Source organism: Coenobita brevimanus, chromosome 51, assembly GCF_032717465.1.
Source record: "Coenobita brevimanus isolate Jiangsu-jjx chromosome 51, ASM3271746v2, whole genome shotgun sequence".
In the NCBI taxonomy this organism is placed as follows: domain Eukaryota; kingdom Metazoa; phylum Arthropoda; class Malacostraca; order Decapoda; family Coenobitidae; genus Coenobita; species Coenobita brevimanus.
This window is the reverse complement of record NC_137004.1, coordinates 3,489,407-3,506,906: the sequence shown is the minus strand read 5'-3', so window position 1 is coordinate 3,506,906 and position 17,500 is coordinate 3,489,407. Positions and strand designations below refer to the sequence as shown.

Sequence of the window (17,500 nt, the reverse complement as noted above, 5' to 3'; positions counted from 1 at the left end):
TTCATCCACTCCATTACCTTCCTCTGTCTCTGTTCTCTCTCTCTCTCTCTCTCTCTCTCTCCCGTATTTCTTTCTTATATTTTTTTATTTCCTTTGTTTTTCTGTCTCAGTACTCGTCTCTCTCTCTCTCTCTCTCTCTCTCTCTCTCTCGTTCACTTCTTTCCATTCTCTTTTAATTTCTATGTCTCTGTCTCTCAATTAAAACTCTCCCTCCCCTCTCTCTCTCTCTCTCTCTCTCTCTCTCTCTCTGACTTGTAGTGCTTCTCTCTATTACGGCACAGTGTGGGGCAAAAGTTTCCCCAATTTTTCACCTCTCCTTCCTCTCACTTTCCTCTGCTGGCTAATATTCCTAACCTGAGAGAGGCCTGGTATGTTTCTCAGCCCATATGTAATTCTCTTTTATGATGTGTTAGAGAGGAATGTGACGGATATGACGTAAGTGTGACGCAGACGCAGTGGAATAGCAGGGCAATTTCTGTGGAGGAAGGTGACGGACAAGCCCAGACTGTGACGCAGACGCAGTGGAATAGTTGGCCAGTTTTATGAAGGAATGTGATGGGTTACTCTTGTCTGGCGTGAGCTGGGAAAGAATACGAGAGTTGTCCGGCCATGAGAGGGCTAATGATGGCGGTATTATCACTCTTAGGCTCCTAGTCACGAAGAAGTGTTGTGGAAAGGATGCATCTGCTCTGAGCCACGGAAAAAAAGCGGCAAAATTACGAGAAATCCCAACGAAATGAAGACAGACTAAAAGCAATTAATTTCTTAGACTTTGTGCGGTATTCTCGAAGGTGTTTACGATTTGTTCTCTGTCGTAATTCAGTTTTTTTTTAGGGCAGGATGGACGAGGAAAGAAGATACAGAGGCTTTCCTTACTTCTCGTGCTTCCTGCAAAACTAAATGGGATCTGCGAAATGAGTGGCCATCGTTGTTCGAGAATTCCACCTCAGGGTACGTTAAGGGTCTCTCGTATCGCATGAGGGAGACCGAAAATTTGCTGGACCTCAGACCCTTGACAGACCGACGTGGGTGTAGGTGTAGAGGGAGGACTGGCAGGGACGAGGATAAATGCATAAATAAATAAATAAATAAATAAAACTCCTTAAAAACACAAAAAAACACACCTTCAAACATCAGAAAAGAACAACGACCATGTAAAATGCAGCTTTTAAAAAAAAAAAAAGCCCAAACCACCGAAAAAACACCTAAACATATTAAAGGATTAAGGGTCGTATTTTAGGTGGGTTTGAAGATGTCACAACAATTCTTCTTTTGCAATTTATTCTGAAAAATGCACCTTAATATTTTTTTTTTCCACGTTACTGATGCAAATTATGTCGCATTAAAACGATGTAATTAAAGTGTAATCTAATAAATAAATCGCTAAAGAAAAGGTGCTCAGAAGCCTCCTCTCCCGCCTACTGTGCGGCTGTTAAGCCAGAAGGAATGAGGGGACAGTGGAAGGAGTAAATGGTGAGGAAGTGTATTTCATGATAAGGAGAATGTGGAGAAACTTAACTCTCCCCCCCCTCTCTCTCTCTCTCTCTCTCTCTCATATCTTTGTTACAAATCTCTCATGTAGTATCATACTGTATTATCACTCCCCGCCCCGGAGGGGCTTAGGGACGGGTATTGTTTCCACTCGGTTTGTCTGTTTGTCTGTCTGTCTGTTTGTTTGAAAACTACTGGTGCGATTCCGAGTAAAATTACAGGGATGATGTGCTATGACCTGATCACCTGATTAAATTTTGGGTCAAAATGGGCCGAGGCCCAGGTTGTGGGCCCAAAAAAAATGTATTAAAAAAAAAAAATCGCCATAACTCCTTTCAAATTCGTCATATCGAAATGAAACCAAAACCTAAGGTGCATCTTTCAAATCTGCATCCCATAACATGCCGCATTACATCAGAGGGGTGACCCCCCAGTTAACTGCAGGGGGATCAATGTCAGGTGGGTCGGGCCTAAAATTTCAAATGGGCATAAAATCATCAGTTTTCACTCGATTTATCCCAAATTTGATATGTGACATCACTGACTAGATATCCTGTTGTGTTTATACGTCAGCACTAAAATGACTGCCTGGGACGGGTTTGCTGTGCCTTGGCACTGCTTCTTGTTTCTTCTTGTACTCTCTCTCTCTCTCTCTCTCAGTCCCGGAGCTACGAAAGTCGCCAAACCCTGTAAGTGCGTAACTGCGTATCTCCGTGTCATACTTAAGCTGTCCGTGTCTTTACTGTTGTTGTTATTGCTGCTTTGTTGTTACTGTTGTTGTAAGTGTCTTTACTGTTCTTGTTATTCTTGTTCTTGCTGTTGTTGTTGTTGCACGTGTTCTTACTGTTCTTGTTGCTGTTGTTGCAGATGTGAGCGGGGAAGAGGTAGTGATTGACCAGCTCAAGGACTTCCTCAGGACCCGCCACCCTCATGGCAACCCATCAGCCTACCGCATCAATAACAAGGTAAAGCTAACTCTATCTCTAACTCACACTCTAACTCTAACTTTAAATTTCTCTCTAACTCTAACTTTTAAAGTCTACCTCTAATTCTAACTCTCAAACTCTATCTCTAACGCTTTCAGGTTTTTCTCTCTCTTATCACATTCCATATGGCAACCCGTCAGCCTACCTCATCAATAACTCTATCTCTCAAACTCTAATTCCAACTCTAAGTCAAACATTCTCTCTCTCTCTCTCTCTCTCTTTCCTTCTCAAAACTATGCTAAAAGGTTTGACAACTCAGAAGTAAACAACAGGAGAACTGACGTGCCTAAATAAGTAATATTAGATTTAAGTATTATGGGATGGACACTTTATTAAGGGATGAACACTTTATTAAGGGATGGACACTTTATTAAGGGATGGACACAATTTTAATGGATGACCACTACACATCATTACCCTTAACACAAAATTCTTTCTAATTCCCAAACATAAAGGAGAATGTGCTAAAACCCCGAGCTCTTTTTCGTCTGTCTTCTTCATTCTTCGATCGTCATATCTTTAAAATGGCATGACCGATCACCTTGGATTCTTCATAAAGGGGTTTCAATCTCCAGTGTGTTTGGTACGTGGTAGATATTGGTCGAGACGCGTGTTAGTACATGGGATGGGAATAGGTCATTTTTTTGTCTTCCTCCGATTTTAACCATACTTGGTGGAAGGGCGTAGGGTTAGCAAGGTGTGAGGCGATGTGATTTTAAGAAGAATCGGTCAGAGGTAAAAGTCACAAAACAAGATCAACGTGATGGTCCTTCAACTCATACAGTAGTTTTTATTAGATCTGGATCAAACTTGCTGGGAGGGTTTAAGGTCAGCCAAAGAAGTGATTATATACTGAGAAGAAGGAGAAGAAACACCCCCGCCATACAATACATCTAAAGGCTCGTCCACATGGTCATAGGACACTGTGGTGTTTGATAATGGGGTTAATCAGTGCTATATTATAACCTTACTCTTTTTTTCGTTTATAAAGGCTCCAAAATGCTTGTATGCGTCGGCCTTGGTCACCTAACAGCGCCTCTCCATGCTGTTCGATCTCTGGCAGCCTCCCTATTCGGTCTTATCCCTGAGGTCACACTCTGTGACCTCGTCCCAGGTCTTTTTCGGTCTACTTCTTGCAACCCTATCCCCAGCCTTCACATCTCTCACTTTCTACACAGAATTGTCATCCCTAACCCCTCCACATGCCCAAACCATCTCAATATACTTATCATCACAACACCAATAAACTCAGTCCTATCCTTCCTCATATCTCTTCCATCGTAAACCTCGCCCCCCCAGGCCTTGTATTCAAGGAAAGCACTTCACATCCACCTAATCATTTATTCTAAGCTTAGGATTAGTTGAAGTTGGCGTTAATTAAATGCAAAATACGCCACCATATAAAACGGGTTAATAACATGTCCCTGAAAGTCATGCACCTGGCAGCGCCGTTCGATGAAACACACACACACACACACACACACACACACACATCGTTCTACGGCATCTATGAACATAACCATGAAACACACACAGCAACAGGTTTTGTGAATTACAGAGACGAAATTGAATGACGCTAAATAGTTATGAATGAAAAATTAAAGTCATTCAGATATGGAGTAAAAGGGAACTGAATGGATTTAAACAGAGGGTACGTCGAGGCAAGCGTGATTGCGGATCAAGTTTCCCGGTGTTTACATAAAAAAATAAATGCTATCAATGTTACACTTATCGCGAACTGTGCATGGGATTACTCCGTTACGGTAATAGTAATGGGAATCGCAACACACACACAAATACCAGAGTAACGGGACAGGACTTGCGTTTGCGCGACTGCCATCTTGTCATCATTGCCATTTCTGTAAGTTAAAGTCTATATTTAATCTGTTTAAGTTTTATCAGATGTGTGTAAATGTAGGTGAGTTGATGGCTGAGGAGTGGGTGGGCAAACACAAACATGACCTGTCTGCACAAGAAATAATTAGGGTTGTAAAAGTCACAGGATGTTGGAAAATTAAGAGAAGTTATCCCGTTAATTCCCATCCTAACATCATGCCATTTGGTTCAGCATTATTTAACTTGTATTATTTTCGTTGTTCTGGCACAAATAATAATTGCTAGACACGAGAACTCTGTAATAAAGCGTTACTAAAAGGTTATGACTATTTCTTAAAATTATTTGTATATATAAACAAGAAAATAATAGCCAATAATTATTATTACAGGGGTATCCGGTAATTTCCCCTAACTATGGTCCGACATCATACGCCCACTCGCCTCGATTAGCATTTTTTTTTTTTTTTAAATCATGTCTCATTTTACACCATCGACATCTCCCCTCATTTATTTTATTATTATAATTGTTATTATTATTACTGTTATTTTTACTTCGCCTGCTAGGATTTCACTTTTGTGGATAAAACAGTCTGACGTTATCCACATCTGTGGACCAGTGTGCGAGAATTGTATCATTTCGTTGATACAGCGTGACTCGGTCTTAATCACCTAATTGTGAATTCCCACGCTGCTCCATCTCTGGCAGCCTTCCTATTCAATCCCATATCCCTGAGGTCACACTATATGACTTCGTCCCAGAACTTTCTTTCTGCCTCTCGCAACCCTACCCCTGACGTGCACACTTCTCACTTTCCGCACCCAGTTGTCATCATCCATGCTCTCAACATACCCAAGCCATCTCAATCGGCGTAGTTCTAATGGCATAATCCAAATAAATCTTATGCAGCTACACAAAATCGTCTCGCTTTAGATAGGAAAAATAAGTAATGTAGCGCCCCCCTCACCCCCCCAAAAAAAAGACGATTTTCTCCGCCTTTGGGTGACTGTTATCATTCACAAACTTACTATTCTGATTCTCGTATATGCGATGTGTTTTTTGCAGGACAGACAAGGTTGATTCTCGTAAACGCGATGTGTTTTTTGCAGGAAAGACAAATTTGATTCTCGTAAATGTGATGTGTTTTTTGCAGGAAAGACAAAGTTGATTCTCGTAAATGTGATGTGTTTTTTGCAGAAAAGACAAGTGCTGATTTTTTCCCTACAGTTCTTCTGTTACAACAAACACCAGACGCTTTTATTCAGCTGAGAGTGAGTCATAGGAGCCAGAGAATCTCCACATTTGATTAAACCTGAAGTATTTTAGAAGCAACGCGTACTTTTATTAATCCATCATTTAATTTTGTTCCCAGGAGGTAAAAAAAAAAAAAAAAAAAAAAGGCAAGCAGAAAAAAAATATTAACAATTTTGGAAGAAAAATTGGATAGGGTTTTACTTAAAGGGTATGTGTAAAGTCCATAATATTCACCACAAAGGCTTATAATAAGATTCAGATAAAAAAAAACTAACGCCCAAAAAAAGTAAAATGCATCGAAAACAAAATTATCGACGAAAAAAAAAAAACTAAAAAAGCAAATTTCTCGTCAAAAAAAAAATCTGACAAAAAAATCGACAAAAACACCTAACATCAAACAAAACAAATTCATCCACAAAGAAAATTCCTTGACATCAAAACAACACATTCACCCCTCAAAAGAAAGAAAAAAGAAAAAGAAAAGGGAAAACTAATCAACAGCAATTTACCTACAAAAAAATCTTTCCATAAAACAACACATATTCACCTAAAAAAGAAAAGAAAAACCAAAAGGAAAAACTAAAAATGGAAATGAAAGAAAAAAAAAAACACTAATCACCAAAAAGGAAACTTATTTACAAAAAAAAAGAAAAAACGAAAAGGAAAAACTAATAATGGAAAAAAAGAAAATGAAAAAAACAAATCACCAAAAACAATTTTTTTTTTTTACCCCCCCAAAAAAAAATGCGGACTACCATCAGACAAAAACAACTCGCCAAATTCTATGACAACTCTGAAAAACAAAATTAGCGTTGGCGTATAAACTGGGAAAACTACATTAGCCACGGAAATGTGCCTCTCCGCCAAAATAAAATATATTTCCCCTTTTTACGGCACGTTCAGAATAAAGGCGTGGAAATTTTGAGGGTCATATATGATTTAACGAAGGGATGGAGTGGCCTTTTAACGATGAGTCGGGGGATAGAGGAAAATAATTAAAGTATGGAGTAGTCATTTCTCTATCTGTTTACCTATCAATCTGTCTATCTATCTATTTTATCTATCTATCAAACCCATCAACCGCATGCAGTGAACAGATGCTCCTTTGCGGTAGACAGCGCCTAGCCAAGAGTGTGGAGATTTGGTTCCTTGATGGACGCCACATTTGCATTTCTCTACTCATTTACGGGGCACCACAACTGGCTCCACATCACCCCGATATATGGCTTCATAGATAATCACCAGCGTTACTAATGGCTTCCTGGGCAACGGGAAACCATTAGGCTTACAGTATATGTCAGTGTAGGATCGCCTAAGGATGTAGTCAGCAGTATATCGAATGAGTGGATGATAGTCGCCTCCACCTACGAATAAGGGGTATAGTTTACAGCAGGATTTTCACTCATATAACCACCAACCCCTCCAAAACTAAACCACTGTGAACATTAGCGTCAAAATACAAAAAATACATAAATAAATAAATGTCACCTTTTACGGGGGAATTATTTATCCTGTACTTCCGATTACCTTCCTTTATAAATATGGAGGGAGATTCCAGTCCTAATGAATTTTACTTCTTGTATCTATTGACTTGGGATCTTTTTTTTTAATTTCGTTTGGAGCTGCCGGACGATTTTACTGAACTTAGATAAGGGCTCTTGTGGTCAGGGGGTCTTATCAGTGTTTTATCTAACCTCTCGACGTTCTTATCAGCATATTCTTTCTGCTACTTGACGATTCTGAAGGCCTGTCGTACTATAGGGGGGTTTATCAAGGTCTAATGGTTTATCAAGGCAGGATGGTTTATCAAGGCCAAAGGTTTTATCAAAGCTAAAGGATTTATCAAGGCCGAAGGGTTTATCAAGGCCAAAGGGTTTATCAAGGCCAAAGGGTATATCTAGACCAAAAGGTTTATCAAGGCCAAAGGGTTTATCAAGGCCAAAGAATGTATCAAGGCCAAAGAACGTATCAAGGCCAAAGAACGTATCAAGGCCAAATCTAACTTCTCCACTCCGAAGTCTTTATAAAAATGAAACGGCGAGAGCTCAGGCCCCGAGCGATCGACGCCAAGCGTCACTCGGTATACCTCCATGCAACCTCTATGACAGGGTTCATTGTGGGTTGAAAATGAGCCTAACAATAAACTATGTCGACCACATATGACCCTGACCTTTGACCCCTTGACCTTGCTGACTTAATCAGTTCATCGTCCCTTCACAATGTATCACTAACAAAAGTTTGGTCGGAATCCGTCGAGGGGTGCAGGCGATATAGAGCTCACACCCTCATGACCTTGACCTTTGACCCCTTGACACTTGCTGACCTAATCAGTTCATCGTCCCTACATACTGTATCACTGACAAAAGTTTTGTCGAAATCCATGGAGAAGTACAGGAGATATCGAGCCCACAAGGATAAACTAAGTCGACCTCATATGACTTTGACCTTTGACCCCTTGACCTTGCTGACCTTATCAGTTCATTGTCTCCTCATACTGCATCACTGACTAAAGTTTGGTGGCAATCCATCAACGGGTCAGGAGATATCACACCCACAACAGTGTTACGGACGCACGCCCACAAGGCTAAACTAATTCGACCTCATATGACCTTGACCTTTGACCCCTTGACCTTGCTGACCTAATCGGTTCATTTTCCCTGTGCCAGCCTTTGTACTTACACAATGAGGCTCAAGTTCACAAGTTTGCTTAAAAAAAAAGGAAAAGAAAAGAGAAAAAGAAATAAAAGAGAAAAGCAAATCAACAACAACAAACAAACTGCAAAACAATTAGTCCTACGTAACAATCTATATCTATACCTATATCCATCTATCTGTATTTATCTATCTACCGTATGTCCGTCTGCCTGTCTCTATTTATGTATCTCTATCTATATTTATCTAACCAAAAAAAATTAACAACAGTACAGGCATTAACACAAAAGACACCAACACCCAAAATAGCCCCAGTCAGACCATCACTCAGAGGGCTAATCAGTGACGTGCAAGGGTAGGGCGGTCCTTGAAGACTATGCCAGCTTCCAACTTGCCTCCTTATCTCTGCTTTACTGGCGGGAAGGAGGCTCACGTCCACAAGTTTGCTAATTGGCCCGGGCATTTCCATCTGGCTCCTGACATCGCTGCCGTCGTCATAACTTAGGCCACGTTAACAGCGTTTACAGCGCTTTTAGTGGTGGGAAGTGGCAATCATCATTCACTCAGTTCATGTTGTGCTGCCTACTTCTTCCCTTCCTTTCCTCAATCTACCTCTGTCTGCCCTTTCTCTTCCTACTTCTCCCTGTTCTTCCTGTCACTGTTTATTATTATTATTATTCTCACTACAAGTGGCTCTACACCGAGTGACAAGCCAAATGGTTTCCTGTACCCCTGAAAACCATTTACAACGCTGGGTGGTAACCATGTAGTCAATTTACGTGGTGAAGTGGAGCCTGCAATGGTGCCCCTGTTAACTGGGTGGAGAGACGCGAACCAAACCTCCACACTATTCCCCTCGCCTCGCTGTGGTGAAGGGCTCTTAACCGCAACGGATCATCGGTTCACTGTACGGGACAACCCTAAAGCGCGATTGTTTGCCTGCGATTGATGGGTATGCTTGGCCAGAGAAAAAGAGGTTGACTAATAACAACAACAACAACAAAAACAAGAACGCTTTCAGTGAATCTGATATACTTTTGGAGGAGCTATATACGTATATTATCTTTACACACAGATACATAAAGTTAGATACAGACGAGAGAGAGAGAGAGAGAGAGAGAGAGAGAGAGAGAGATAACAATAATAATAAAAACAATAATAATAATTTTAATAATAATAATAATAATAATAAAGTTTATTTCCACAAACCGTGGCTATTCATATAACAATAGAAGTTATGTATACAATAATAGTACAAAATGTAGACGTGAAGATTATACCCTGTAGATATAAGTGTTAGGGAGTATAAGACAAAGGTATATAACTGTACAATTATCAATATACTAAATGTCATTACATTTTCTATTTCAAATTGTTGTGTTTGTGAATTATTACATCATATTTTACATCATACTTTACTAGTTTATTATTGTTTAGCATTATACAGTAAGATTATTGACGGGTGTTTAGTAAGTGACTGTTAAGTAAAATTTTAAGTGTTTAAACTACGTGATTCCTTGACAATTTCTGGGAGATGGTTCCATATCTTTGGCCCAATTACTGCTAAAGATCTTGCACCTGAGTCGGTATTACCCTTAGGAACGTCTGTCTATCTATTGCCAGACGCCTTAATCCTTTATACGGGGTCCACAAACGAATCACCTCCACGTCACCCTGTTCCCCGCCATTTCACTGCCCTGCTCCCAATTCACACCCACCTCTCTCATATACCTCTCCACTCCATCCCTCCATCTCATCCTTGGGCTTCCCCTCCCTCTCTCCCCCTCCACCTCACTCATATATACTCTCCTCGTCAGTCTCTCACTCTCCATCCTCTCCACATGGCCAAACCACCTCACTGTGTTTCTCCTAATGCTTCTTATCACATCCACATCCACACCACAATGCTCTTTCATCTCCTCATTTGTCAGTCTGTCTCTCCATGTGACTCCACAGGCTCCTTTCAACTCCTTTCCACTGCTCGCACTCTTGACTTGTGTCCCTCCAACAACGTCCAAGCTTCACTTCCATACGTCAGAGTTTGTTTCAGAATACTGTCACGTAGTAACTTTTTCACTTCTTTGCTCACTTCCATGTTTTTTATCACTGCTTTCAAGGAACCAGCAACCCTTCCTTCTTGTTGTACCCTTTCAAGCACTTCACCCTCCAAACTTCCAACCTTACTCATCACACTACCCAAGTACTTAAACGTACTCACATTTTCCATTTTCTCATCATCCAATGTCACTGTACATTCACTGGCTTCACCTCTCTCGAAGACCATAACTTTACCCTTCCCTTCATTCACCTTTAAATTCGATTCTTACACACTCTCCCAAACTCATCCACCAAGCCTTGCACCTCCCCTTCGTCGTCACTAAACAACACAGTATCATCTGCAAACAACAGTACAGGGAGTTTCCAAACACTGCCCTTTCTCATTAGGGCCACTCCAACATCCACTGCCCTACCTTGTATCTCTTTTATAACCCCATCCATGTACAGATTGAACAACCATGGAGACATGACACATCCCTGTTTCAACCCAACCTTCAAAAAGATAAACTCACTCAGGTCACTATCCACACGCACTGCAGCCTTAGCACCCTCATACATACTCTTCACAGCATTCAGCAACTTCCCATCTACTCCATATATTCTTAATACTTTCCACAATCCTTGTCTATCCACCCTGTCATATGCTTTCTCCAAATCCATGAAGGCCGCATACAAACTTCTTTCCCTTCTCTAGACACTTTTCCACTAAAGATCTAAGAATGAATATCTGATCTACACAACCTCTCCCCTTCCTAAAGCCTCCCTGTTCTTCTCCAACTAATTCCTCTGTTATTTCCCTAACTCTGTCAATAAGTATCCTACCATACACTTTTCCTATTACACTGAGAAGACAAATGCCCCTATGATTACCACACATTTCTCTTTCCCCTTTCCCTTTGTACAAGGGAATAATTATACCTGACTTCCAATCATCCGGGACTTTACCTTCCTCCCAGGCCGATCTGCACATCTTCCACATCCATTCTACTACTATCTCTCCCCCATGCTTCAGCATTTCACCACACACTCCATCAACCTGGGGCTTTCCCCATTTTGACATTCTTCATTGCGTCCACAACTTCCATCCTACTGATTTTTACCTGTCTTCTCACCTCCATCCTTCTCCCAGCCATTCCTCAGCCACTTAAACTCGTATTACTCTCATTCTCTATGTTCAACAATTCATTAAAGTGTTCTCTCCATCTGCTCACTTTTTCTCCCTTCTCAACTAGTAATCTACCATTTTTATCTTTCACTCCCCTACTAACTTCACTGCCACCCTGTCTGACTCTCTTTACCTCTTTCCAGAACATTTTCTTACATTCCCTCCACCTGACACTCAGATTCCTTCCAAATTCCTCATCCACTCTCTTCTTTCTCTTACTAATCTTTTCACCTCTCTCTTCCTTTCAATATATAATTCTCTCTTCCGCCTCTCAACTTCTTCCACGCCCTATTTCTCATCCATTCATTATATGCTTTTTTCTTTTGTGCAACAGCCTGTCTCACCTCTTCATTCCACCATGCTGTTCCTTGCACCCCCTTTCGTCTTCTCTTCACCCCACACACCACCTCACATGCTGCACATATTTCCTCTGTGAATATCTTGCACATACCTGCCACGTCCCCCATCTGCTCCAACATATTTACCCAATCGTTCCTCCATTTCTCTCTTATATTCTGCCTTTATCTCATCCTCTTGTAACCTTTCCACTCTCCTTACATCTACTCCTTCCTCCCGTCCTTCCCTTCTTCTATTTCTCCATTTTACTTGGACCTTGATTAGAAAGTCCACTCCTCCAACCTCTACTGTATATAATGTTGCATTCATTACACATCTTCGCATCCTTTCATCCACACACACATAATCATTCATTGCCTTCCTTTCATGCAGTTCACCATCCACCCTTCTCATCACTCGCCATGTAAACCTGTGGATCATTTTGTGCCTGAAGAGGGTATTATTATTTTTTTGTCTAGTAATACTTTGTGTCATATTGTGTACCGATGGAAAGAAAGGAGATAGTCAGGGTAGTGATTAGCTAGATATTTGAAGAGAGTGACAGCTGTGTCAAACTTTATCTTGTTTTGAGTGGTCAGCCATTTCAATTCTTTTTAAAAATGGAGTGACATGGTCAACTTCCTTGCTTTTCCATCGACAACTTAAGCAGCAACAGTTTGTAGTTTCTGCACACGTGAATGTTGAGATTTCCCTGCAGTGCCTCATATTACACTGCCGTAGTTCAGGATACTCAGGGTCACTGCCTGCACTATGATTTATCGAGTGTCTTTGTCAAATCTATCTTTTATCCTATTAATATACATTAATATGGCCATTACTTTTTTGCTAAGTTCATTTACGTGCTTATCAAAGGTCATGTATCAATCCATATATATACGTATGTTTTTTACATATGTGCCGGGTTGAACTGCTGTGTCTCCAAATCGAACAGTAGTGTTAGGTGGTATTAGTGAGATCATTGGCCTGGTCCCTAAAAGATACACTGCGTTTTAGTGGTGTTTAAAAGACCGTGTTAAAGAAAATATTCCCTGGCTATATTCAAGGTTTCCTCTGCTTTGTTCAATATATCCTGGAGAGAATCTAGTTTGTCACTGTGAAGAAACTGAGTGTCATCAGCATATTGCACTAAAATACAGTCGTTAAGATTTTCTGAGAGATCGTTCATATATATATTGAAACGTATAGGGCCAAGAACTGAGCCTTGGGGTACCCCACAAGTGACATTTGATTTGGAGGATCTGGTGTTTTGGATGCGAACAGACTGTGTTCTGTTATTAAGGCAGCTGTCAAACCAGAAGTTATCGACACTGACTTTACTGAGTTTATTGAGAAGAATGGAATGGCTGACACTATCGAAAGCTTTTGATAGATCACAGAGGGTTAAAAGTGATATGTGTTTATTATCCATGTTATGGTGGATATTATCAGTGATAACTGTGAGTGCTGTATTTGTGGATAGCCTAGCACGGAAACTATGCTGGGTTTGTGAGAGAAGTTTGTTTAACTCAAGAAATGTTATTAGTTGAGATGAGACGATTTTTTTCAATAATTTTAGAAAAAACAGGTAGCAGTGAAATTGGTCGGTAATTATTCACGACCTGAGTGTCCCCATTTTTATATAAAGGCGTGACTATAGCATTCTTCCATGCATTAGGGAATAAGCCCGTAACAACTGAAGAATTTATTACATGGGCTAAATAAAATGCGATTATGAAGAGGGAATCCTTAATAAAACGAAGTGAAATATTGTCTAAGCCATAAGATTTAGTATTGTGTAAATGTTTAATTGTTAATATTACAGTGTTAATATCAACAGTTTCTGGTCGGAATTGTGTCATGCTGCGTGCGCCATTACCAGTGACAAGTCTTTCAGATGCAGGATTTATGGTGTTACTGGCTTGCAAGGAGACCGGGGTATTTTCTAATGTTCTTTTACCAACGTCTGCGAAAAACTTTTATTAAATTCTTCAGCTTTACTTCGTGGATCATCAAAAAAGCTGTTGTTGGAGTTTTTATTGTTGGGTATTATATCTTGGACTATTTTCCATGTTGCAGAAGTATTACCTCTTGAGTTTGAGACTTCTTTGTGATAATATTGGTTTTTGGCTTGATTAATAAGTGATTTGGCTCTTTTCTTTAAATCCCTGTAACTTTCCTTTAGTGACATGTTGGACCTATTCAGTTTTAATTGGTTCCGTGTGTGATCCCGGGTTCTGATTATTTCTCGAATTTCATCAGTAATCCAAGGGGCAGGAGGACGTTTTATTTCTCTGGTAACAAGGGGGGCACATTTGTCCAAACTTCTGATGAGGACTGAGGTTAACATATCAACCTGTTCATTTACATTGTCAATATCCAGAATAGTATTTAAGAAATTTGTTTCATTTAGTAGGTGGGAACACAGTACGTCATTGCTATAGGTTTTCAGGTCACGGAAGGTTTTAATAGTAGCTGGACGTTTAGGCTTACTTATATTTGCGGTTAAAGTTATCGGGCGATCACCTATGATGTGTGGGACAACATTGCTATGAGTTATTTTCTTAGGACTATTAGTAATAATTATATCAAGAAGAGCAGCAGAGGTAGGAGTGATTCATGTAGACTTACTAACTGCTTGTGTCCGTTTATTACTGGACATTATATGGGATAATTTGCCATTATAAGGGAGGAGATTGTCATTTAGGTCCTCTAAGACAACCATAGCTTTCTTGAGAATTAAAGCAGATCTTAGCACCTCGTTAATATAATCAAAGGAATCATAAGGAGCCTTCGGGTGTCTGCAAATACATCTTTCAATGATTGTGGGTAATTTTCTGCATTGTACAGAGATCCAGATATCTTCCACTCTGTTTGTTTACAGATTTTGGGAGCTATCAGTTTGGAGGTTAAATGTTGCTTAATGTATATACAGACACCCGCGCCGCGTCCACTACCATTACGATAAATTTTGTAGTTAGGTAAATGTACGTACGCATCTGAAATGTGAGAATGCAACCACGTCTCACTAACACAAAGTATATCGATGTCTCTCTCTTCGATCATGAGCTTTATTTCATCAAAGTTAAACTGAAGAGACTGAGCATTTCTGTGTTCTATACCGAGATTATCCATTTTTAGGTGACATACAGTACAATCAGCTGTGTCTCCATTGCTATTCTCCTACGCACCATAGAAGTCACACAGTCTGCCTTTGTGACCTTATCTATGGCAGCTAGAACACTGCACTTTATGATCAAAGCGGCAAGTTGTTTGATGGTGGTTAAACTCGCCACAGTTATAGCAGCCTTTTCTTGTGAAGCGTTGGGGACGTGCATTGTGGAGGGGTGTTAGTGGCGTGGGAGTGGCGTGGGAGTGGCGTGGTAGGGGAATGCCGTCCACTGTGACCCACCAGCATTTCCCCGAGGCGTGATGGGTGGTGGGGGGAGGGGGTAACTTTCTTCTGTTTCCATGTCCATTCGATGGTAATTCTGTACCCCCGAGAGAGAGAGAGAGAGAGAGAGAGAGAGAGAGAGAGAGAGAGAGAGAGAGATGGAGACAGAACAGAGAAACACACTTTCACACTGGCGGCACATTAGCTGGACAACACACACACACACACACACACACACACACACACACACACACACACACACACCAGCGGAATGAGACAAGTGACTGATTACCGCCTGCCTTTCCCTCCCCTCCATCTCCCCTCCCCTTCCCTCCCTCACTGTCCCCCTCCCCTCTCTTCCCTCTCCCCTCTTTTTCCTCTCCCCTTCCTCCCCCCCTCGTCTGCTAACGCCTCTAGGGAGCCTGAGTGAGCAGAATGGGAGGAATCTAGAGAGTGGTGTGTGTGTGTGTGTGTGTGTGTGTGTGTTTGTGTGTGTGTGTGTGTGTGTGTGTGTGTGTGTGTGTGTGTGTGTGTGTGTGTGTGTGAGAGAGAGAGAGAGAGAGAGAGAGAGAGACAAAAGTTAAAGCACCAGGTAAAGTGAGGTACACACACACACACACACACACGGGGGGCGCTGGGGACAATCACATTAGTCTCCCCTTACCTCGCCCACACAGCCTTGGCACAAAAAACACAATCTTTCTCAGTCTTCCCAGATAGCGATAAAATGGATAGGGTAAAGCCAAGTGTTTTCATTTGACGGAACCGGGCCACTTTCACCACTAAAATACTAAGACGTGGGTGCATGAAAATTCGATGAGCCCTAGAAATGAGGTGCGAATGAGTCTCCTTGGTACCTAGTCAAAAATCGATCCTCCAGTCTGACTAGACAAAGACCTGATCTGGGCTGAAAGGGGTTAGGAATTTTTGTACGGTTAGAAGAGGCGCGTCTAGTTTAATATGAAGCCTCCTGGACCAAATCTAACAGACCTAATCTAACGTAAGTCACCCAGACCAAACCTAACATACCTAATCTAACATGAAGCCACTCAAATCCAATCCAACGGACCTAATCTAACGTAAAGCAACTAGAATCCATCCAACCAGCCATAATCAACGTGAACCTCTCTAACTCTGACGTAATCCTGTTGAAAGTAAACAGTATGCTATCCCAATCTAACCTAATTTAAACTAACCTAACCTACCCTACCCTACCCTAACCTAACCTAACCTACCCTACCCTACCCAACCCTACCTTAACCTAACCTAACCTATGTACATGAGCTCACCTACACCCACACAGACGACCCTAATCCAGTGGTATGTAAATGTCTCCTAATGACATAATCACAGTCGTCCACCTAACAAGCTAATTACACCTGTCTAATTAGTCACCTCCTTACCACGCTTACCTGGGAATACGACGACGATACACAGTTTTCAATTTCTCTAATTTTTACAGTTTTAACTCCCATAATATTTACACAATTCTAACTCCCCTAATTTTAACATACAGTCTAACTCCCATAATATTTACACAATTTTTAACTCTCCTAATCTTTTGGCAATTTTCAAATCCCTTAATTCTGACACAATATTTAACTCCCTTAATTTTTATACAGTTTTTAAGTATCTTATTTTTTTCACTATTTTTCCCCTAATTTTTACACATTTTTCAACTTCCCTAATTTTTAAACAATTTTGAACCCCTATTTTTTGCATAATTTATAACTTCCCTAATTTTTAAACAATTTTGAACCCAATTTTTTCCGAAATTTTTAACCCCTAATTTATACACAATTTTTTACTCCCCTAATTTTTACACGATTTTTAACTTCCCTAATTTTAAAACAATTTTTAAACCCTATTTTTACACAATTTTTAACCCCTAATTTTTACACAATTTTTTACTCCCCTATTTTTTGCACAATTTTTAACTCCCCTAATTTTTGCACAATTTTTAACATCCCTAATTTTTACACAATTTTGAACCCCTATTTTTTTTACACAATTTTTAACTCCCCTAATTTTTAAACAATTTTTAACCACCAATTTTCCTGGGGTCGGAACATTTGAGGATTTTTTTTTTTTTTCAGGCTGACACAAAAAACTTTGCTTAACTAAGAGAAATTAAAGTAGCAGTCAAGGGCTTCCAAAACTCACTTACGCAATCTTTTTTCTCATACTGATACACTTACGATTATTTTTTAGGCTAATACTAGATAATTTAATTTACTATAATGTTTTTACTTTAACTTGGCCTAAAACTGCCATCTCTCCATCTTTAATGCTTAGTTGTAACAATACATTAACACCTGAATACAATATTAGTC

General features: G+C 40.3%; 1 protein-coding gene across 2 annotated transcripts in view; it reads left to right on the top strand.

Moving 5' to 3' along the window:
- The window catches only part of LOC145400244 (uncharacterized), a 538,777-nt gene that overhangs the window by 175,400 nt on the left and 345,877 nt on the right, over positions 1–17,500 (top strand). For both annotated transcript variants that reach the window (XM_080272757.1, XM_080272756.1), the window contains one exon: positions 2,359–2,456. In XM_080272757.1, coding sequence (XP_080128883.1) covers positions 2,359–2,456 — 98 coding nt within the window. The remainder of the gene's footprint in view (positions 1–2,358; positions 2,457–17,500) is intronic.